Consider the following 24,991-nt stretch of genomic DNA (forward strand, 5'->3'; position numbering starts at 1 on the left):
AAGTGGTACCGACACCATTTTCATTTTCAATTAGAGCTCTGCAGGGGTGCTCACACTTTTTTTTTTTTTTTAGCCTGCGAGCTACTTTGAAAAATGCCAAATATCTACCTCCTAGTAGAAATATAGAAATGTTTATACATAGATGCACGTGTAAAACATAATATTTTAGTCAATTTATAAATATAAGTATTTACTGTACGTACATTGTACATGTGTAGCAGGGGTGCACACACTTTTGTTGGACTAGTACAAGTCGACATGATCAATTTCTTATTATAAAACATAACATATATATTTACAGTAACAGGTAAACGTTGAAACTACAAAAATTAAAAGTTTGCATAGTAATGCATAGTAGTGCATACCTAGTTTCAACTCACCTTGCAGTTTCTCGACTTAATAGTCATAATATTATTGTTTATTCAAAATTATTTAAATTATTTGTGCAATTTACTGTTTATGCTGTACATTCTTTTGCATATTTAATGTCATCTATTTATTCTCTACATTATTATTATTATTTCTTATTATACGGTAGCCAGTCAACAGCATTTTGTTGTATTTTATTTTTATTTTTATTTTTATTTTTATTTTTATTTTTATTTTTATTTTTATTTTTATTTTTATTTTTATTTTTATTTTTATTTTTATTTTTATTTTTATTTTTATTTTTATTTTTATTTTTATTTTTATTTTTTTAATTGCGTTGTGTTATTGTGCAATGACAATAAAGGAAGTCTATCTATTTATCTACAATTGCATGTCAGTAAGCTTGTGTCATTATAACATCAGTGGGGACATGCTTCCTTGTTTATCTCCTTTGCAGGCCCGTTCCCGTCAGCAGCATTACTTGGCAACAGTCATGTGATGCAATAAGGTGCGACACTGATTGCACCACGACTAATGCTTACGTCTTCATTTTTCTCATGTGTGACTAACTGTATATAATAAAACTGGACTTCAGTCAACTTGTGATTTTGAATTTGTCACCTTGACCTAATTGTACCCAATTTTGAATCCCCACAACTCACACGCATTGTCCGGATTTCAACCGCAGCAAGTTAAATTACCCGAACGAGAGGAGCAGACACATGTTAGAGAACATGGTTATTTATCATTATTACACAGAATAAGAATGCAATGTATGACATTGCAATTTTTGTCACGTCACATGACATTGAAGGCAAACGCACGCTGTTAGTGTCAACATGGTTACCTGCGTGGAAACCACATCTTTGGGGACACTGGTTTCTCCCCCAACACTGTCTCCCTGGGTGTTAAGACATGCTTACTAGTCTAACATTTTTGATATGACATATTTGATGGAATCTATTTATTCTCCACCTTAGTATTTTGTATTTTTTATTTTTTATTTTGTATTTTTTATTTTTTATTTTTTATTTTTTATTTTTTATTTTTTATTTTTTATTTTTTATTTTTTATTTTTTATTTTTTATTTTTTATTTTTTATTATTACACGGGAGCCAGGCAACGACATTTCGTTGGCAATTTCACTGCTGTGTTATTATTGTGCAATGACAATAAAGAAAGTCTATATCTATGTTTATGTCTATGTCTAAAAAAAAGAAAGAAAATAACAATAAGACCTGTGCATTATTAGTATAAGAAAAAGCAAAAAAATCTTACATTCAAGGTACAGGTACCATAAAATATGATAATATATTGTAATTGCCTTGCACAAATAAATGGACTACGTAAATTAATACATCTCCAATACACCCAAAACTTGCTGTCTGTTGTGTTTTTGTGACTCTTGAGTGAGAGATAAGAAAGAGAGGAGGGGGGGGTGAGCTAAGAACCCCCCCCTAAGGATTTCAGTACACCTACCGGTGATAATCTTAATGAGAAACATGCACCTATGATGTTGCGGTTAAACACAAGACTTAAATCCTAAACAAAAATGCCCTCGATGCTCGTCGTCGCGATGCTATCGGCCATTCCGGCTCTTTGCAGTGGACAAACAGGTACGACTCAACATAGTATTGATATTATAAAGATATTTTGTGCTATCGCTAATAGTATTTTTACACTGTTTTTAATTCAAGGAGAAATGCTGTCTCCGTCGGGCTACCATTTATGTGTGTACAATCACACCCGTACTGTGAGTTCCCTGGTTGTGAGAAAGATTCCTTATACCGTCACAAAGCCTTGCGGAGGCTGGCTGTCTTGGATGACATGCCCAGCGACACTTTACCGAATAGTTCACCAAACTGAATACAGCACGGTGACGGTGCCGGTGACCAGATGCTGCGATGGTTACGTACAAGTCGGAAGCTACTGTGCTCTGTGTAAGTGTGCAGAACATCAGCTAGTGATGGGAATATTGTACAATGATGTTTCGGTATTCCCAAGTTCCTACTAATTATGTCATTTGAATGTAGCTTTAAACCGGAGCGAGGACTTCACAACCAAACCTGGGTCTTGTCCAGCAGCAAACGGATCTTATTCCGGTGGCGACAACTGTGACTGGGACATCGACTGTCCAGGCTGGGAAAAATGCTGCGAAAAATCGGGTGACTTTCTGTGTACTGGCACTGCAAGTTAGTATACTGGACTAGTTTTTTTCCCATTTTCATTGTATACATACAATATATACGTATTGTAATATGGTAATGTTAATGGTTTTATTACATTTGAACATGCATCAGATTACAATTGAATGCATCCCATAATCAGTTCCCAGTTCCACATGTCCAAAAGGAGTAGGAAGAAGCTTATTCAATCCTACCCCTCCATCTGGTACTTTTACAATCAGTAACTGTTACATTTGTTCACTTCCTGCCTTTCTCATATATTTTTTTCAATTTAATTTAATTTAATTTAATTACACAGGGCACATATAGACAAACAACCATTCACACTCACATTCATACCTATGGACAATTTGGAGTCGCCAATTAACGGCTAATAGTCTAAAAATAGAGAATTCATTTCAAAAAATGCTGCAAATGTTTGACAGACAGTATGAATGAATGGCCTGCAAGAAAATACGTGTCACAAACGGCAAGACAAAATAAGAAAGACAAAATAAGAAGCCAAAAAGTTACCACTTCCACACAAAATAGGAGGATAACTCATTCTTTCATTTTCGACCGCTAATCTTCACGAGGGTCGCGGAGCTGGAACCTATCCCAGCTGTCTTCAGGCAATAGGCGGAGTACACCCTAGACTCGTGGCCAGCCAATCACAGGGCACATATAGACAAACAACCATTCACACTCACATTCATACCTATGGACAATTTGGAGTCGCTAATTAACCTGTTGTTAACCTGCTGCATGTTTTTGGAATGTGGAAGGAAACCGGAGTACCCGGAAAAAACCCACACATGCACAGGGAGAACATGCAAACTCCACACAGAGATGGCCGAGGGTGGGGAAAGACAAAATAAGAAGCCAAAAAGTTACCACTTCCACACAAAATAGGAGGAGAACTCATTCATTCATTTTCTACGGGGGAGAACATGCAAACTCCACACAGAGATGACCAAGTGTGGAATTGAACTCAGGTCTCCTAGCTGTGAGGTCTGCGCGCTAACCACTCGACCACCGTGCAGCCTTTCCCCCTGATTCCTGGTTCCTAAATGTTGCATGTTTGTTACACTTAAAAGTTTCAGATCATCCAACAAATGTAAACATTAATATGTAAACGCAAATGAGGACTGCAGTTCTTTGGATGTTGTTGTGGGGTCTTTTGTGACCTCTTGAATGTCATCATTACTTCTTAGGATAATTTTTGCCGCTGTTCACCGCCAATTGCGAATAATGGCTCTCACTGTGGTTTGCTAGAGTCCCAAAGCTGGGCCCCACTAGTTACTATAGGTTAAAGGGGTAATTGCTTTATTGTAGGGACTCGAACGTAAAAAAATATATCATTGTCATCAGGTTCACGTAATTACACAGAGGATGGCGGATGTCGTTTCAATGCAACAGTGACTGTGAAGACAGATTACCGGAAGCTGAAATCCAAAGATGGAGCTCTTCTCAACCACACAAGATTACTCCAAGCAATGGTACCGCATACTTGCTACAGTATTTGTGTACTTTTACATTAAAACGCAGTTTTTTCATTCCTGAACAGGTAACCGGAGCACTGCAGTCTGACCTGCCGGTTTATTATCTCTCCACGTGGCCCGTGCATCCGTATAGAAGCGCCACTTCAATGCTGATAGATTGCAATGACCTTTCGCTGCAGAACGTCACGGCTAAGCTCCACGTTCTCCTCAAACACATCCAGGAGGTGTCGGCTGTGACCGTGGAAGGTGAGGAGGACAGGCAGTGATGGAGGCAGCTCGTGAGGTTTGAATGTGTGATTTGTGCAGAGAACATGGCATTCAGGAGAGAATGACTCAGTCGTCACCGCGGCTATTTTTTTTTGGGATGTTCCCTGCTATGGTGGAAAATTACATCCGAGTTAGTCACGCATACCCCCCCCCCTTCCTCTTATATATCACAGATCATTCATACTGGACATATTATTTACACAATCGATGCATTATATTTAATTCTAAGCCTTTTACTAACTATAGAATCATTTCAATATAAGCGGTAGAAAATAAATGAAGTTCTCCTCCTATTTTGTGTGGAAGTGGTAACTTTTTGGCTTCTTATTTTGTCTTTCCCCACCCTCGGTCATCTCTGTGTGGTTTGCATGTTCTCCCCGTGCATGTGTGGGTTTTCTCCGGGTACTCCGGTTTCCTCCCACATTCCAAAAACATGCTAGGTTAATTGGCGACTCCAAATTGTCCATAGGTATGAATGTGAGTGTGAATGGTTGTTTGTCTACTATATGTGCCCTGTGATTGGCTGGCCACCAGTCCAGGGTGTACCCCGCCTCTCGTTTGAAGACAGCTGGGATCAGCTCCAACACCCCCCAGCGACCCTTGTGAGGAGAAGCGGTAGAAAATGAATGAATGAATGAACATTAGTAGAGCCCTCTAGACATTAACTAACACCCCTATAGTCAACTTTACACTCATATTCCCCAATATAGTAGACATAATGAAAGTAAGGGCTGCACGGCGGGCGAGTGGTTAGCGTACAGACCTCACAGCTTACTGTTTTGTGGTTGAATACGGCCACAAAATATATTAATATTAATAATCCAAAAATTATGATACCATATCATGATATAGTAAAGGAAATATTGCACTATCATCGTTCACTCTGTGAAGTTCTGGAATTGCCGTTTGTGACACGTATTTTCTTGCAGGCCATTCATACTGTCTGTCAAACATTTGCAGCATTTCTTGAAATGAATTCTTTATTTTTAGACTATTAGCCACCGGTTAATTGGCGACTCCAAATTGTCCATAGGTATGAATGTGAGTGTGAATGGTTGTTTGTCTATATGTGCCCTGTGATTGGCTGGCCACCAGTCCAGGGTGTACCCCGCCTCTCGTTCGAAGATAGCTGGGATAGGCTCCAACACCCCCCGCGACCCTCGTGAGGATAAGCGGTAGAAAATGAATGAATGAATTACTGTTTTGTGGTTGAATACGGCCACAAAATATATTAATATTAATAATCCAAAAATTATGATACCATATCATGATATAGTAAAGGAAATATTGCACTATCATCATTCACTCTGTGAAGTTGTGGAATTGCCGTTTGTGACACGTATTTTCTTGCAGGCCATTCATACTGTCTGTCAAACATTTGCAGCATTTCTTGAAATGAATTCTTTATTTTTAGACTATTAGCCACTGGTTAATTGGCGACTCCAAATTGTCAATAGGTATGAATGTGAGTGTGAATGGTTGTTTGGCTAGCGTCCAGTCCAGGGTGTACCGCGCCTCTCGTTTGAAGACAGCTGGGATAGGCTCCAGCATCTTCGTGACCCTCGTGAGGATAAGCGGTAGAACGTGAATGAATATGCAAAACAGTTATAGTCAAGTCAAGTCACATTTTCATCATTTACCTTCACGACATCACCATGTCCTCCGCCACAGAGGTCCCAGGGTGTTGCCCTTTACCCACCAACACCACCGTGCGTGGTCTCATCGCTCCGAGGAACACCCACGACACGACGACTTCTACGACAACTTTTGCACCAAACAGTTCCACTAAGGATCTGATTGGTAAGTAAGATATTATATTGTGGACCAGCCAATGCTAATGCAATGCTAATGTAACAGGAGTATCCATCCTTTCCTCCGCCCTTTTTCTCAGCCCTTCCTGGCATCAGCAACTTACAGTCTGCCAACATCACCGGGACCTCTTTTTCTGTATACTGGTCTAGCCTAACCCTGATACAGCAGACCTTTCTGGTGGTTCTAAGTGAAGGCTCAGACATTATTGACATGTGGACAACCGAGCAAACTATGATGGAAATAAAGGAACTTCAACCTGGGGTCTACTACAACGTCACTGTTAAGATCCACTCCAACGAAAGCCAAGATGTTCTGTTTATTGCACTCAAAACTGGTAAGAGAAGTATAACCAGGAAGTATAACCGCAGTTGCGTATCTACTGCATCAATCATAGAATTTCTTTTCCTGTGCAGATGCTCAAACCCTTGACGCCACCGCTCGACTTACCAACATCCCGTTCACCCATGACCTACAAAACGCCAGCAGTCAGGCCTACAAAAACCTCACCGCGAGCATCAAAGAGGAGGTATGAATGTGGAAGTGGTCTTTAAATACGACGACAACGCGAACATAACGTACATTTTCACTTTTTTTCACAGATTTACCGCTCACTCAGCCGGGACTTGAAGGCCATGGTGAATTCAAGTGACGTGAGAATCGAGATCAGAAGCTTCTCTCCCGGTAGCGTGGTGGTCAACTTTACCATAATCATCAACCCCAACCCAAACCAGGACATCACAAACACGTCAACAGCTCTGATTTACGCCCTAATGAACAGCTCCGTATACATCGTGGATGAAAACAACACAAGCATTCATGGTATGTTGCTTTATATTTTATGTGGGGGGGGGGGGGTTCAAAGTCCAGTCCATAAGCAGTTTGGGGCATGTCGATATATTTTTATTCATTCATTCATTTTCTACCGCTTATCCTCACAAGGTTTGCGGGGGTGCTGGAGCCTATCCCATATAGACAAACAACCATTCACACTCACATTCATACCTATGGACAATTTGGAGTCCAAAAAATTGGAGTCAAAAATTGTCAACCCATCGAAAATCTCAAGAGGTCAACAGTCTGACACACTTTGTCATCTTTCAAAGAACACATTTACTAACAACACTAAATTCATCACACAGCAACTTAACACTCAAATGACTCATTCATTCATTTTTCTACCGCTTATCCTCACGAGGGTCGCTGGGGGGTGTTGGAGCCGATCCCAGCTGTCGTCGGGCGAGAGGCGGGGTACACCCTGGACTGGTGGCCAGCCAATCACAGGGCACATATAGACAAACAACCATTCACACTCACATTCATACCTATGGACAATTTGGAGTCCAAAAAATTGGAGTCAAAAATTGTCAACCCATCGAAAATCTCTAGAGGTCAACAGTCTGACACACTTTGTCATCTTTCAAAGAACACATTTACTAACAGCACTAAATTCATCACACAGCAACTTAACACTCAAATGACTCATTCATTCATTTTTCTACCGCTTATCCTCACGAGGGTCGCTGGGGGGTGTTGGAGCCGATCCCAGCTGTCTTTCGGGCGAGAGGCGGGGTACACCCTGGACTGGTGGCCAGCCAATCACAGGGCACATATAGACAAACAACCATTCACACTCACATTCATACCTATGGACAATTTGGAGTCCAAAAAATTGGAGTCAAAAATTGTCAACCCATCGAAAATCGCAAGAGGTAAACAGTCTGACACAGTTTGTCATCTTTCAAAGAACACATTTACTAACAGCACTAAATTCATCACACAGCAACTTAACACTCAAATGACTCATTCATTCATTTTTCTACCGCTTATCCTCACAAGGGTCACTGGGGGGTGTTGGAGCCGATCCCAGCTGTCTTTCGGGCGAGAGGCGGGGTACACCCTGGACTGGTGGCCAGCCAATCACAGGGCACATATAGACAAACAACCATTCACACTCATTCCCTAGCAAAAACAGCATCGTGAAAACCATAGATGCCACACCCAGAGAAGGAGAAGGATTGCCAGGACAGGATCTTATGGAGACTGGTCATCAAGAAGCTAGTACAAATATCGACAATGGATACGTAGCACTGGAACAGGAAAACAGCTAGCCTGAGCAAAACACACAGCTGTCTAGATCAAGGATTTGGACTCGGTCTTGGAGTCAACGTTTGACTAGATCTTGGGTTAGGACTTTGACAAGGTCTTGCATAGAACTTTGACAAGGTCTTGCATAGAACTTTGACTAGGTCTTGGCATCAGACTTTTGACTGGGCCTTGGCATCGGACTTTGACTTGGTGTAGAATTTGAACAAGGTTGTGGCATAGAACTTTGGCTAGGTGTTGGGGTAAGACTTTGACTAAGTCTTAGCGTCGGGCTTCAACCATGTCTTGGCGTAGGATTTTGACTCGGTCTCTGAAAAGTATTTTGACTATATCTTAGCATCAGACTTGGACTAGGTCTTGGCATAGTACTTCAACTGTGTCTTGGCATTAGACTTCGAACTTAGAACTGTAGAAGGTCTTGCATAGAACTTTGACTAGGTCTTGGCATCAGACTTCGACTGGGCCTTGGCATCTGACTTCGACTTGTTGCAGAATTTGAACAAGGTTGTGGTATAGAACTTTGGCTAGGTCTTGGGGTAAGACTTTGACTAAGTCTTAGTGTCCGGGCTTCAACGATGTCTTGGTAAAGTATTTTAACTACTATATCTTAGCATCAGACTTAGAAGAGGTCTTGGCATAGGGCTTTGACTATGTCTTGGCATTAGACTTCGACAAGGTCTTGGCAGAGAACTTTGATTAGGTCTTGGTTTACGGCTTTGACTTTTGTTTGCTTTGTTTTTGTAGATTCCGATGAATGTGTTCCAGGAAGAAATGACTGTTCCCAGTGGGCTACATGTGTCAACACCTGGGGCTCCTACTCGTGTGCTTGTCTAGATGGATTTATGGACCGAAACCCACAAAAACCTGGGAGATCCTGTCAAGGTAGTGTTTCATAGGGCGGTATCGCTTGATGCCTCCACTTTTTCAATGAGATTCCTAGTATCATTGTTCTTTAGTTGATTGCCAATAGATACAGTTATATGCTTTTGGATATTGTCTTAGTCATGGTTCTATTTGATTTTCATCCAAGATGTTTTCATCATGATCTGACTTTCCTACAGATACGTATACTTGATTTTTTTTGCTTTTTTAAACGACTGCATTGTGTCTCGTACAGCTCCCTTGGAGACAACAACATTACCATTCAGCACATCAGCTCAAATAACAACCTCAACAGCCCCAAGTGTTGACCCAACTGTAGAGTCAACCATGGCAATCACCGCTCATGCAATCGCCATCCATATCCCACCACCAGCAACCTCTCCTGCATTACCACCAACTAATACCACAAACACACCAACAACAACCACCGTAGCACCAGAAACTACCAGCGTCCAAACAACTACCACAACGATCGCATTGACAACCACTACTACTGAATCAACAACTGCAATGGCGCCCACATCCGCTACACCAATTGCACCAATGACCACTGCCACGACCATTGAACCAACCACCACCAGTCCACCAACAATGACCACTACTGCACTAACTCCCACAGCCATTGAACCAACCACCACCAGTCCACCAAAAATGACCACTACTACCGCACCGACAACCATGACCATTGAACCAACCACTACCAGTCCACCAACAATGACCACTACGACTGCACCGACAACCACGACCGTTGAACCAACCACTACCAGTCCACCAACAATGACCACTACTACTGCACCGACAACCACGACCGTTGAACCAACCACTACCAGTCCACCAACAATGACCACTACTACTGCACCGACAACCACGACCGTTGAACCAACCACTACCAGTCCACCAACAATGACCACTACTACTGCACCGACAACCACAACCGTTGAACCAACCACCACCAGTCCACCAACAACGACCACTACTACTGCACCGACAACCACGACCGTAGAACCAACCACTACCAGTCCACCAAAAATGACCACTACGACTGCACCGACAACCACGACTGTTGAACCAACCACTACCAGTCCACCAACAATGACCACTACGACTGCACCGACAACCACGACCATTGAACCAACCACCACCAGTCCACCAACCACAACTTCGCCAACAACAACCAGTCATTCAACCGCCATGACTGGACACCTAGCCACCAATGATACATCCCGTATAATGACTTCGGTGCTGGATGACATTTCAGTGGACTGCAAAGTCAGCGGCATCACAGTCACGATCTCTAGAGACTTTCTAGTTCACAACAACATCAGGGAAAGCACTCTGTACCTGGGCCAGCCGGAATGCAGGAACACTGGGGGCAACGTCAGCCATGCTCAACTGACTGTGGAGTGGAATGACATGACGTGCGTTACAACTTTTATCCAAGTGAGTTATCGGACATGTTGTAGTTTTGTCTCTCAACTAAAACGGGACTTGACATTATGACTCTGCTGTTATCGTATTTCAGAACGACACCTACTACATGGCCTCTGTAACTCTGTTCAATACCATGGAGCCATACAATACACCCAACGGAACACTGGAGGCACCCATATTGCACCTGGAGGTTCCGATTATATGCATGTACATGAGAAGCATGCTCATGTCCCCGGATTTTGGCTCTATGGGGTAAGTTTTGCTCGATTTTATGATTACTCTGCATTGTGGTAATGAAGTTGTACTACTAATACTTCATGTAAACTGTGCATAGGAAATAATTCACGATATTACAAAAGTAAAAACATGCACAGAGTTGAAGTCTCGTAAAATTGGGGGCATCATGCACGAAACCCGGTGCTCCGGGAGTACGGGATGGGCGGCGCACCTACTACGTGCTATCCGGCCCTTGTACAAATGGGGCAGGAGTCTGGTTCGCATTGCCAGTAGTAAGTCCAGCCTGTTTCCGGTAAACGTTGGCCTCCGCCAAGGCCTGCCCTTTGTCGCCGATTCTGTTCGCAATTTTCATGAACGGAATTTCTAGGCGCAGCCAAGGTGTTGACGGAGTCCGGTCCATAACAACCATAATGTGGTTCTTATGGCCTCTTCGGGCTGTGACCTTCAGCGTTTACTGGGACGGTTTGCATCTGAGTGCGAAGCGTATGGGATGAGACTCAGTACCTCAAAATCAGAGGCCATGGTTCTCAGTCGGAAAAGGGTGGAGTGCTCCCTCCGGGTTGGGAATGAGGTCCTGCCCCAGGTGGAGGAGTTTAAGTATCTCGGGATCTTGTTCACCAGTGAGGGAAAGTGGGAGCGTGAGGTCGACAGACGGATCGGTGCAGCCTCGGCATTAATCCGGTCACTGTATCGGACCGAGAGGAGTCAGTTGAGGCGGCTCGGATATGTAGTCCGGATGCCTCCCGGACGCCTCCCTGGTGAGGTGTTCCGGGCATGCCCAGCCGGGAAAATTCCCCGGGGCAGACCTAGGGATTATGTCTCACAGCTGGCCTGGGAACGCCTTGGTGTCCTTCCGGTGGAGTTGGAGGAGGTGGCCAGGGACCGGGAAGTCTGGGCTTCCCGACTAAGACTGCGGAAGAAAATGGATGCATGGATGGATGGATGCACGAAACCCATTCAATTTCTTTTCACTTTCGATGGCACATTTTCCATGTTTTTCCAGGTATAACCTGCTCAAAGATGTGATCACAGGCTCAGGGTCGTTCCGGGTGACATTGCAGCTCTTGAACGGGACAGTGCCTTTACCCTCCAACTACAGTTTATCACCAGAGGAGGCCGTGGTTGTGGAGGTCAGCATGAATACGTCAGCTGACCAGATCAAAGTGGTCATCGCCTCGTGCTGGGCCACCCCCACTCCAAATCCGTCTGACAATGAACGCTACTTCTTCTTAGACAACAGGTAAGACGAGTGGGATATGTGTATGAATGATGTTGGGAAGTCACCGTGTCACACTTCCGTTACTTCCTCTTCTCCTTGTAACCGCGCATGACCCCATGACCCCTTTAGCGTTCAGTAATGTTTATTCTGATGGGAGTTTGCGGTTGTGGTAAAGCCACGTATACATGGACCCAAATATATAATCGGATTCACAGGGGGTGAATATTCCTTTCCCCAATCCGATTGAGGTATCTTGTAAAAGTTTTTAGGTTGCGTTCTTCTTCGTGGTGTTTTTCTTCTTCTGTTGTTTATTGGCGGTTAGCAAGCAGCTTTCGTGTGCATTAGCGCCACCTATGGAACTGAATCCAAACACTTCTATACTTTATTCACAATTCCAGTTTTTATTCAAAAATGAAATATATATCTATATAAAACATGTCCCGAGTTTAATTATAAAATATTAGAAAGATTTAATTTGATCTTTTCCTGTTTACATATATCCCGGATGTGTTCTTTCAGCGCATGCTCAGATATGACGTAACAGGCAGCTCGAGACGTTCTTCGTTTTTAAAAATGGAGGCGAGCAATCGGCACTGGACTGCTAAGGAAAGTTTGTTTTTGATTCAAACTAAATTTCAAGACCGGATAAACGAAAAAACTGTCAATACGGAGTTATTCCAACAAGTGAAAGAAAAACTCGGGGAAGTCGGTATCACGTGATGTTGATGTTTACGTTTTACTGCGCATGCTCCATTGACTATTCTGTTTGATTTGAGGGCTGCATGTAAAGATTGGAATATTCCTTTTTATGTATAACTTTTCGGAAAGATTCCATTCGGAAAAAGAAAAAGTCCTCATGTAAACGTGACTAGAGCCTCCCCTCCATTATCATCATGCCTCATACTGGTGTAGTGCCGTGTGTATTATCGCATATTCAAAGTGACCACATGTAATATTTGAATAACGTACTCTCCAGATGTGCCCTCAACATGTACACCGACGTGTTGATGAACGGGAACTCCAGCACATCTCGGGTATCTGTGAAGATATTCTCCTTCGTCAATGTCAACTTGATATATCTGCACTGCCAAGTTCAAATTTGCATGCAGTTAGGATCTGATACCTGCGTTCCTGTGAGTGTTTGATATGTTTTGCATTTATAATTTCATTTTTTAATTTTTTTTTTAGCCGTTTCGGAACCAATTTTACTTGAGCTTTTGTTTCAGGACTGTGTTCAAAGAACTGCTCGGTCCTCACACACCATAGGAAGAGCTTTTGGTTCTACGGGCCCTTTGCTCATGTCTGAGGAGGGTGAGTGGACGTTTTCTACACAGCAAGCAAAACAGCTGTTGTGGTTAAACACTGCACCCTAGTGTTTAAACAGAGAATTGCAAGGCCACAAACTCAGCCTTCAGTTTCAATCTGGTGAAATATCTCTTAAAGGTTTTGCTTTTTTTTTTCCCTAAAACAAGTCAGGTGATGACTGTCTTAATCCCTGATTGGCTGGCTGTTTCTCACATTCTTTATCAAAATACCAGCTCTTCATTTTAGGCAACTGAGGTGAGAGACATGATTGAATTCAAGAAACAACTCATGGCAAAACATTCAGGTGGTGTCCATGTTGATCTTGCTACCGCATCCTGTCTTTGGGAACAGTAAAATGTTCATTTACATATTGATATGCATTTTCATTACATGTTAAAATATTATTATAAAAATATAAAAACAGGTTTAGCGGTAACATTTTTGGTTAGAGTCTGAATCAATGACGCTAACCAAGGTTCCACTGTATTTTGGAATGGCCTCTAATATGGTGTCTTGTTTTTTTTTTTTCATTCATTAAATTCCCGATTCCCAAAGAAGTGCCGCTGGAGGATATAAATGACCAAATCCATCTCATCGGACTATCCTGCCTCGGAGTTGCTGTGCTGCTTTTCTTAATCGTTGGTTTCGCCTGCCTCTTCTACTACCAAAGGAATCGCATTGGACATTACAACTTCACGGTCAAACCCAAACCACAGAACTTCACCTCCATTGAGGCATCAAATCAGGCATAAACCTCCAACTTATAGCTCAACTTATATTTTTCTATAGTATAGAAAATATATTTATGACCTTGTAAATACCTTTAACATGATCAGAGCCCTCTATGCATGAAATAACACCCCTATAGTCACCTTTACCGTAGCGATACCTAATATAGTAGACAGAAAATAAGCCAAATAAGACTTATACTGATGAGTGCTGTTGGAAATGTGTTTCGACATGGACAGGAAGTGAGTTTAGCTTAGCGTGGGTGATGGCCGAAACAGTAGCCTGTGTTTTATTAGGGTTTTTTTTTTTATTAGAGATTATTGTGCCTGTTGTGAAATAGAGCAATAAAAGTGTGTCAACCTCATGCACATGAATGGGTTAACTTTTCCAACAACTCCTGGAGCAAGTTGAGGGGAAATTCTCTTTTTCCTAGTTTATTGTTTGTATATTTTCTATATGCAGTCGCTGGTGGCCAGCCAATCACAGGGCACATATAGACAAACAACCATTCACACTCACATTCATACCTATGGACAATTTGGAGTCGCTAATTAACCTAGCATGTTTTTTTTGGAATGTGGGAGGAAACCGGAATACCCGGAGAAAACCCACGCATGCACGGGGAGAACATGCTAACTCCACACAGAGATGGTTGAGGGTGGAATTGAACTCGGGTCTCCTAGCTGTGAGGTCCGCACGCTAACCACTAGACCGCCGTGCAGCCCCCCCTGTCTTTCATCAGAAAAAAAAAGTTTAGTAATCAGCAAAATAACGTAGCTAAGTTTCAGGAAAATATCTGTTCCTGACTAAAAAATTGAAAAAAATACATTACATTACAATAGAAATACATTTCAAGCCTTAGAGCCCTCTGAATTTGAAATAACACCCCCATAGTCACTTTACCAATGACCATTCACACTCACGTTCATACCTATGGACAATTTGGAGTCGCTAATTAACCTAGCATGTTTTTTTTGGAATGTGGGAGGAAACCGGAGTACCCGGAGAAAACCCACGCATGCACGTGGAGAACATGCAAACTCGAGGATGGAATTGAACCCTGGTCTCCTAGCTGTGAGGTCTGCATGCTAACCACTAGACAGCCGTGCAGCCCCCCGTCTTTCATCAGACAAAAAAAGGTTTAGTAATCAGCAAAATAACATATCTAAGTTTCAGGAAAATATCCGTTCCTGACTAAAAAAAATGAGAAAAATACATTACATTACAATAGAAATACATTTCAAGCATTAGAGCCCTCTAAATTTGAAATAACACCCCTATAGTCACTTTACCAACAACCATTCACACTCACATTCATACCTATGGACAATTTGGAGTCGCTAATTAACCTAGCATGTTTTTGGTCTCAGATCAGTCTATGATATTTTGTAGAACCGGTTGGAAAAAGTGTTGTGTATTATTTTGTATTTGTATTTGTGCTGTGACCATTTTGTGGCAATGATGAGGTAAGGATGAGAGCCAAACTACAAATTGTTATGGAAATCTTTATTATTGCTGAAAGAATCATGTCTTATATATAAAGTTTTATTCAAGATGACGTTGATATTACACTGTTTTATATGTCATTCTAATAACTACTGTAAGGTTACACATTTTTATGAAGCTATTTCCATGAAATCCCCTGTGACCTACTGGATGAAAGGTGGTGTCAGTGTAAATGGCCGTTCAATAGAATTACATTAAAAACAATAATTACTCTTTAACTTTAAAAATGAAAAGGCTCACATAGATTCAAAATGGAAAGCATTGCCACGTTGATATTATTACAAATGATAACGAATCAGAGACTGGATAATGCCACTGGGCCGGCAACAATAAGGTGCCTAGTGGCATGCAGTGGCTCAAAGTGCCTCCCAACTGGCTCGTGGTGGTCCGTAACAGCGGCAAAAATTGAGTTTTGCGGCAAGAAAATTTCAAAATGTTTAAAATCTTCGTCATGTCCACGAAGACGAACGTTTGTCGCAAATAATCCACCTATTGGAATCCACTGGCGCGAGCCAAGTTGCAGCAATGATGCTAGGAGTCCACAGTTGGTGCCAGTTGGCGCCAAAGATTATGTGATCGGCGCGTCGTGGCTTACGGTAGCGCCAAATAACGGCCGAGCGAACATTTAATTCGGCGCCACAGCAAGCCACTACGCACCCATCACATAATCTTTGGTGCGAATTGGCACCAACTGGCGCCGGCCCTGTGGACTCCTAGCATAAAGTCGGCACTATTAATCGCGCTAATAGTGGCCTGTAACGGCTGCAAAAATTTTGTTTTGCGGCAAGAAAATGTCAAAATGTTTAAAATCTTCGTTGTGTCCACGAAGACGAACATTTGTCGCAAATAACCCACCCATTGGAATCCACTGGCACGAGCCAAGTTACGCCAATGATGCTAGGAGTCCAGTTGGTGGCAAAGATTATGTGATTGGCACGTCGTGGCTCACTGTAGCGCCAAATAACGGCTGAGCGAACATTAATTCGACGCCATAGCGAGCCACGATGCGGCCATCACATAATCTTTGGTGCGAATTGGCACCAACTGGCGCCGGCACAGTGGACTCCTAGCATAAAGTCGCCACTTAATCGGCCTGTAACGGCGGCAAAAATTTAGCTTTGCGGCAAGAAAATGTCAAAATGATTAAAATCTTTGTCGTGTCTGCGAAGATGAACATTTGTCGCAAATAATCCACCCATTGGAATCCACTGGCACGAGCCAAGTTACACTTTGGTACGAATTGGCACCAACTGGCGCCGGCACAGTGGACTCCTAGCATAAAGTCGCCACTATTAATCGCGCTAATAGTGTTAGTAGCGCTATTAATTCCATATCTCATCATTCTACTTTGCTTATTCATTTATTATTGTTGCGTGTGGCGCTAATTAACCACGATTACTGTAGCACGAGTATGTAGCATTTGTCGTAACATTTGTATCGCTATTTTCCTTTATTTCTGTGTATAGTTATAGCATAGTGTAAATGTAGCTTAGATATTGACTTACTGTTACTATTCCGATTAGTAATTTCATCTAATTTAAAGGATTTTTTTGTGGTAAAGATGTTCTATTATATTTTAGATTTGTTTGTATTTATTTGTAATATGTTAAGCATGTAAAGTGGCTGACAGTATGAAGACAGTATGAAAATATATAAACAGTATGAAATATATCCATATAAAATCTCACCTAGATCTCGCCCCAACGTTGTTGTAATCGTATTCAAATACAAATTTAATCGCAGTCCATCCAGTCGTTATTTTTCAGAGTGCGAATCGCTCTTCGTCTCACATAATCGTACTGCGTCTGCCTGGGTCCATACGAGAAGTACAGGTAACCTGCCAAAAGGGGGCGTTACTCGCACACATTCAAGTCACACAAAACTGACCAATGACCTACCTCGGTTCTCGAAGGCGGCATCAACTCTGTAGCCAATCCCAGGAAGTTCTGTGCGAATCAGTTTTGGGTTCCTGCGATCCATTCGGCGCCGCCGTTCACTGTAGCTATATGTGTGATATAACATATTGGTTAAGTGGCATCTAATAAAAGATTAATTATGCTCGGATTACTTTTAACTCTTCAATTGATTCACCGGGGTGGAATATTTCCTCCCCCCCAATCCGATTGAGGTATTTTGTACCCGCTTAAACCGACAAATAAAGTTCTCAGGGTGCGTTCTTCTTCGTGGTGTTTTTCTTCTTCTGTTGCTTATTGGCGGTTAGCAAGCAGCTTTCGTGTGCATTAGCGCCACCTGTGGAACAGAATCTAAACACTACTATACTTTATTCACAAGTCCAGTTTTATTCAAAAAGAAAATATATATATATCTATATAAAACACGTCCCGAGTTTAATTATAAAATATTAGCGAGATTGAATTTGATCTTTTCCTGTTTAAATTTATTTATGTGACACGTACAATTTCAAGACTGGACGAATGAAAAACTAGCAATACGGAGGTTTGTGAAAGAAAAACTCGGTATCACGTGATGTTGATGTTTACGTTTTACTGCGCATGCCCCACTGACTATTCTGTTTTGCTAGCTAGATAGCTAGACAGCTAGCTAGCGAGCGAGATAGATAGCTAGATAGCTAGCTAGCTAGCTAGATAGATAGATAGATAGATAGATAGATAGATAGATAGATAGATAGACAGATAGACAGATAGACAGATAGATAGATAGACAGACAGACAGATAGACAGACAGACAGATAGATAGATAGACAGATAGATAGACAGACAGATAGATAGACAGACAGATAGACAGATAGATAGATAGACAGATAGACAGATAGATAGATAGATAGATAGATAGATAGATAGATAGATAGATAGATAGATAGACTTCCATTGCACAATAACACAGCAGTGAATTTGCCAACGAAATGTCATTGCCTGGGTCCCGTATAATAATAAATAATAATAATATGGAGAATAAATAGATGACACCAATATAAACAACAATGTACAGCGTAAACAGTAAATTGCACAAATAATTTACATTATTTTGAATAAATAATAATTTAAAGTTTAAATTATTGAGACAAACAAACTCAATAGGCGCTTACGTCTTTTTCAGGTTGGAAGACAAACTGACGCACTTTGAATGGCCTCACCTCCAGTATTTGTTGTTAACAAAGAGAAGTGTTCTCCCCAAAAATGTCACATGGACGGCAGCATCGACCTTGGTGACATCTGCAGTCAAGCCCAAGTCGGTGAGAGGTTTGGGAAAACCGGGTAGGACAGTGTTTCTTCGGACCTTCCAGTAGCGATTCCCTTTGTCGGGAATAGGTTGGGTTAGTATCGGTTTTCCACCTCTTATTTCATACATTAGATTTCATATATATAAGCCATACAACATCATGTTACCTTCAAATAAAACGACAACGTTGCCTCTCTTATACTCGTAAGCAGCATCCACTTTATTGATTCCAGGCCAGATGGAATTAATTTTCCGTCTGGTGACGCCATCCCAGTTGCTGCTTCTCTTCCAAAGATAGCTGAAAAAAAAAACAAACGCATTAGATCCCCCAATAATTCTTGGTTCAACCCAATTCTGTAATAACTAGCTTTTTTTTACCGAAAACCGATATTGTCCAACTCTCAACTTTCAATACCGATATCAACCGATATCGATATGCATAACATAATATATCTTCTGTGGTGGAATGAACGCATATGTGTTGTATACAGCATTTTTAAAATATCTGTTTTCATGATCTGGGAAAAGTCTGATACAGATATCGATATTGATATCATATTTTTATGCTGATATCGGACATACTTAGTAATAACCTATAAATTATAGGGCTGTCAAAAATAATGCATTCATGGTGGTAACATGGCAAACATAGTGATTAACATTGTGATTAATCATTAAAAAAATTGTGATTAATTAGATTAAAATGATTTTGATGATTTTGATCATCATCATAATACAGGTATACATGAACCACAGTTCAGAAAGCCCAGAAAGAAGTGTTTTTGTCAAGTGTTGAGATTTCGCACTTTGTTCGTTCGTCCTTGAACGCACCATGGTTGATGTGAGATGGCGAGTTTGTGGATCGTTATCATTCATTAGCGGTGTGTACCTATACATTTTAAATACATCCAATGTATTTAATAAGCATGTGAGGTAATAATAATAAAAACAATAATAATTACAACTCTTATTGCAAATGTTGGTCAGAAATTGGAAGACAACATTAATGCCAAGCTAGCAGGAGGTTTAGGAGCAAGATATATTTTCAACTTACTTGTCTTTGAAGAAGTAAAGATAACTATTTATGGAGGTCGCAGCATCAAAAACCAAATTGCTGCTGCACCTGTCTGGAACTGGTTTTGAAGTAGGTTCAGGTTCAGGTTCAGGTTCGGGTTTGGGGTTTGGTTGAGGTGACGATCTGACTCCTTGGAGAGAAAATGAACAGAAAAACTTACTAAGAATAAAAAGTGAATAAAATGTACAAAATAATACAGCAATCCCTCGTTTATCGCGGTTAATTGGTTCCAGACGTGACCGTGATGAGTGAATTTTCCACATAATCGGATTCCTTATTCAAATTAAATATTTTTGGACTTTGAAACCATGCTTACAACATTCTAAATAATGTTTTTTAACATTAGTAGAGGGCTGCACGGTGGTCTAGTGGTTAGCGCGCAGACCTCACAGCTTGGAGACTCGAGTTCAATCCCGTGCATGTGTGGGTTTTCTCCGGGTACTCCGGTTTCCTCCCACATTCCAAAAACATGCTAGGTTAATTAGCGACTCCAAATTGTCCATAGGTATGAATGTGAGTGTGAATGGTTGTTTGTCTATATGTGCCCTGTGATTGGCTGGCCACCAGTCCAGGGTGTACCCCGCCTCTCGCCCTAAAACAGCTGGGATAGGCTCCAGCACCCACCCTGAACCTCGTGAGGATAAGCGGTAGAAAATGAATGAATGAATGAACATTACTAGAGCCCTCTAGACATTAACTAACACCCCTATAGTCACCTTTACACTCATATTCCCCAATATAGTTGACATAATGAGAGTAAGGGCTGCACGGCGGTCGAATGGTTAGCGCGCAGACCTCACAGCTAGAAGTCCAGGGTTCAATTCCACCAGTTTGCATGTTCTCCCCGTGCATATGTGGGGTTTCTCCGGTTTTACTCCGGTTTCCTCCCACATTCCAAAAACATGCTAGGTTAATTAGCGACTCCAAATTGTCCATAAGGTATGAATGTGAGTGTGAATGGTTGTTTGTCTATATGTGCCCTGTGATTGGCTGGCCACCAGTCCAAAGTGTACCCCGCCTCTCGCCTGAAGCTGGGATAGCTGGGATAGGCTCCAGCACCCCCAAAATGAATAATGAGAATAATGAACATGTTTTTATTCGGGAATTTGTTTCTTTTTATGAATTCCTATATTTCTGTAGTACCACAAAGTATTCTCTTGTGTATTCCATCACTGCTATGATGTAAAACTCACCGTAGAGTGCTTGTACTCCCTGTTTGTCATCATCCGGTAGCACGTACCCCTCGGTGTCAGTGTACTGGTAGGTGGGGTACATGAGGGCAGTTTTGACCTTGGAGTGTGACAATCCCAGCGCGTGACCAAACTCATGGGCTGCCACCAAGAACAGGTTCACTCCTGCGTACAATAGAGGTTCACGTTGAAACCGGTACCTCAGAAAAGTGAGTAAAAACTGAATGAAATATTAATAGCCACTACCTGATGAGGTTAGAGTCCACCTTTCATCGTCATCAAAATGAGTATCACCTCCTCTGCCCTCACCGGGGGAAAAAGCGTGTGCCAGGACGCCCCCTTCTCCGTCAAAGGGGGCAAAATCTCCGTGATCTGGTTGTGAAAGATGAATGAACGTTAGCAGTGGGGCACCGCCGCAGAGCTCCCAGCCACCCCAGTCGGTAAGCCCCATGAGAGGAGACACCCCGGCCCCCAAACGAGAACAGCCCCCCAGCGCAGAGAGCCCCCATTGAGGAAACACTGGATATATGGGATAAGAAATATAAAAACATAAAATAAGAATATAGAACGTATGTATAGAAATAAAATAAAATAAAATAAAATAAAATAAAATAAAATAAAATAAAATAAAATAAAATAAATAAATAAATAAATAAATAAATAAATAAATAAATAAATAAATAAATAAATAAAAACCAAACCAAACCAAACCAAACCAAACCAAACCAAACCAAACAAAACAAAACAAAACAAAACAAAACAAAACAAAACAAAACAAAACAAAACAAAACAAAACAAAACAAAACAAAACAAAACAAAACAAAACAAAACAAAACAAAACAAAACAAAACAAAACAAAACAAAACAAAACAAAACTAAACTAAACTAAACTAAACTAAACAAATTAAATTAAATTAAATTAAATTAAATTAAATTAAATTAACCCTGTAATTGACTGGCCACCAGTCCAGGGTGTACCCCGCCTCTGGCCCATAGACAGCTGGGATAGGCTCCAGCACCCCCGCGACCCTCGTGAGGAAAAAGCGGTTGAACATCAATGAATGAATAAAATAAAATAAAATAAAATAAAATAAAATAAAATAAAATAAAATAAAATAAAATAAAATAAAATAAAATAAAATAAAATAAAATAAAATAAAATAAAATAAAATAAAATAAATAAGAACTTTAATAAAAACTAAAATAAGCATGTGTAAAACTATAAAAACATTTAGTTAAGATCCAAAACAAAAGGTATAGGGTATGAAATAACCATTAGATAAAAGTCAAGTTCAAAAGTTAAAAAAAGAGTATACTAAGAGCAAGAGTTAAAAGCTAAATTAAATAAGTGGGTCTTGAGCCTATTTTTAATAGAGGATGTCTTACTATGACCCTTGAACTTGATCATGATGTCAGCCGTGCCGCTGTCAATCTTCTTGAAATCCAACGGTATCACCGCACTGTAGACGTCCAGCGCTTTGCCAATGGCGGCATCCACGTAACTTTGACTCAAGTCTGGCGTGTATTCCGTTATCCTGGCAGGAAGAGATCGAAATCCCTTTACTGAATTATACTACGGGATTTTGGTCAAATTCTATTGGAAAGAGTTCTACCTGTACGTGATCACGTTCTTGTCCCACTTCGGCTGACCATCAAAATGGCCGTACTTGTATTTGTCCAAGTCTGTGAAACCACATCGAGGACGAGACATCACTTCCTTAGTGTTGGAGTCCAGCTCGCCGGTGACTTCCAGGCCAAAAAACTCTTGCATTAATCTGAGCGTGTCGTCGAAGGAATCAAGGCCGCTACGGTACGTCTCGGTACCGTCGGTCACACCCACTTCGGAGAAAAACTGGGAAAGGTAATCCTAGGGAAAGAAAACAAAAAAAAAAACAATACAATATATATTTATAAGTCAGGCTGCACGGTGGTCGTGTGGTTAGCGCGCAGACCTCACAGCTAGGAGACCGGGGTTCAATCCTACATACTTTCGGCCATCTCTGTGTTTGCATGTTCTCCCCGTGCATGCGTGGGTTTTCTCCGGGTATTCCGGTTTCCTCCCACATTCCAAAAACATGCTAGGTTAATTAGCGACTCCAAATTGTCCATACGTATGAATGTGAGTGTGAATGGTTGTTTGTCTATATGTGCCCTGTGATTGGCTGGCCACCAGTCCAGGGTGTACCCCACCGCCTCTCGCCTGAAGACAGCTGGGATAGGCTCCAGCACCCCCCGTGACCCTTGTGAGGATAAGCGGCAGAAAGTGAATAAATGAATTCATGAATATTGCCAAAAAAGAAATGTACGAAACACTGACATTATATATATACAATAATTTAAAAAATTACTTAAAATATTAATTTAGATATATTTTGATTTCTATTAGTTGACATATTTTTATTAAATTTTTTAAATATGAAAAATAAATTTATTACTGAGTTGCACGGCGGTCGAGTGGTTAGCGTGCAGACCTCACAGCTAGGAGACCCTACTTCAATGAGTTTAACATTTAAAAGTAAACATTTTCAATGTTTACTTAAACATTTAACATTAAAAGTAAAAGTTAACTGTAAAAGTAACGCGACATTTCAGGAAAAAAAACAACATACAGTAAAATATGGCGGAGGTAGTGTGATGGTCTGGGGCCATTTTGCTGCATTCTGCATGAATTATCGTCAATTATAATTAAAATATGACCTGAATCTTATTGCGATGCTGTTGCAGGACCTTAAAACGCTTACTTGCGGTTTTTGCTGCCAAGACTGGTCCAACCAGTCAATAGGTTCACGGAGCGATTACTTGGGTTTGGAATTTTTTTTCTTCCTTAAGCTTCCTTGCGGAGCTTCTCCTCCCGTCACTCACACTCACAGTATTAGAATCGACATTTAAATAAACAAACATCTCCTTGAATGACCACCTCCCAATTGAGAACGTCATCATGAGATGCTGATTAATCACCACCGCATGAAATTAATCACCGCTTCATTAATCATCGGCGGATGACATCTTAAAAACTAAAAAAAAATCGCTGATAATTCCCGAGAGTGCATTCCCAACATATTTGAATCCGATTCTCTCTCAAAAACAAAACAAAACAAACAAAGCACCAGCAGCAACATTACTGTAGGGTTGTTACCTGGGCTTTGGAGAGCTCTTCTTGGCTGTTTAGAACGGCGGGTACGGCTCCACCGAACGCGATCGTCACCATCAGGATCGCAACCGTTGCAGTCAGTGGACCTTCCATGATTATCGAACGGGTGCAGGTCTAAGGTCTTCCTCTCGGGTTCCGCACACTTGCAGCACCTTTACTTCATTCCTGGGATAGCGTCAGAGGTTTGGGATTAAGAGCGGAGAAAGACGGCAAGACGGGACACGAAGCATTCCGTCGACTGTCCAAACAGGCCCTCTTTGGAAGATCACGTAACTCGTTAGCGAGATCAACGTTGATATGTTCAGATGGGATATCGGTGGTTTGAGGTCAATTGCTCGACTGGCTTGAACCTGCCTGAAAATGATGTGTGTGGGGGGGGGGGGCAAAATGTAATACGCATATTACATAAGCGGTTCAGTGGAAAATATTTATCTGATCCTGCGAGGCTCGGCGTGTTCCGTTTACAAAAAAATGACCCTGTAGAATTTTTCTTAAATCGTAAATAAAACATAGCATAGCATAGCGGCTAACTCGTGGTTAGCATGTTCCGGAGATCTGGTTCGCTTCACGTCAATCGGAGATTCCAAATTGTCTTATGTATTAATGTGAGTGCTAATGGTTGTTATGGCGACCAGTCCAGGCTACATCCCGTCTCTCGCCTAGTCCGAAGTCAAACGTTAACGTATACGAGACCATGCAGTATTTTTTATATGTTTTTATTTGCAGTAATCTCTCCTAGAAGTAGACAAAATGCATGTATTTCGATAAATTTTATGAACCGTAGCAGTTTCTTGGAAACGACAAGGCAGATAATAATAAGCAGCTGGTGGCAAACTAGCTACAAAGC

The 24,991-nt window shown here is 41.3% G+C and overlaps 2 protein-coding genes across 2 annotated transcripts; one reads left to right on the forward strand and one right to left on the reverse strand.

The window, feature by feature from the left end:
* The first annotated feature begins 1,945 nt into the window (after positions 1-1,945).
* Positions 1,946-14,330, forward strand: umodl1 (uromodulin-like 1). Its single transcript, XM_078787935.1, has 16 exons — positions 1,946-1,985; positions 2,067-2,309; positions 2,403-2,561; positions 3,906-4,033; positions 4,102-4,282; positions 5,975-6,103; positions 6,195-6,449; positions 6,529-6,641; positions 6,715-6,934; positions 8,963-9,100; positions 9,336-10,540; positions 10,623-10,783; positions 11,772-12,008; positions 12,964-13,120; positions 13,214-13,298; positions 13,851-14,330. The coding sequence occupies exons 1-16, from the start codon at positions 1,946-1,948 to the stop codon at positions 14,042-14,044; spliced, it is 3,645 nt and encodes a 1,214-aa protein (XP_078644061.1). The 3' UTR covers positions 14,045-14,330.
* A 1,182-nt stretch (positions 14,331-15,512) lies between these two features.
* Positions 15,513-24,468, reverse strand: LOC131138455 (macrophage metalloelastase-like). The gene is made up of 10 exons (XM_058087378.2): positions 24,130-24,468; positions 22,607-22,860; positions 22,380-22,528; positions 21,240-21,365; positions 20,997-21,158; positions 19,783-19,933; positions 18,896-19,026; positions 18,643-18,802; positions 17,426-17,529; positions 15,513-17,364 (listed from the first exon to the last, which is right to left on the reverse strand). The coding sequence occupies exons 1-10, from the start codon at positions 24,235-24,237 to the stop codon at positions 17,261-17,263; spliced, it is 1,449 nt and encodes a 482-aa protein (XP_057943361.2). The 5' UTR covers positions 24,238-24,468; the 3' UTR covers positions 15,513-17,260.
* Positions 24,469-24,991: the final 523 nt, after the last annotated feature.

This window comes from Doryrhamphus excisus, linkage group LG21 (genome assembly GCF_037039965.1).
Source record: "Doryrhamphus excisus strain RoL-2023G ecotype Guam linkage group LG21, RoL_Dexc_Guam_v1.1, whole genome shotgun sequence".
Taxonomy (NCBI): domain Eukaryota; kingdom Metazoa; phylum Chordata; class Actinopteri; order Syngnathiformes; family Syngnathidae; genus Doryrhamphus; species Doryrhamphus excisus.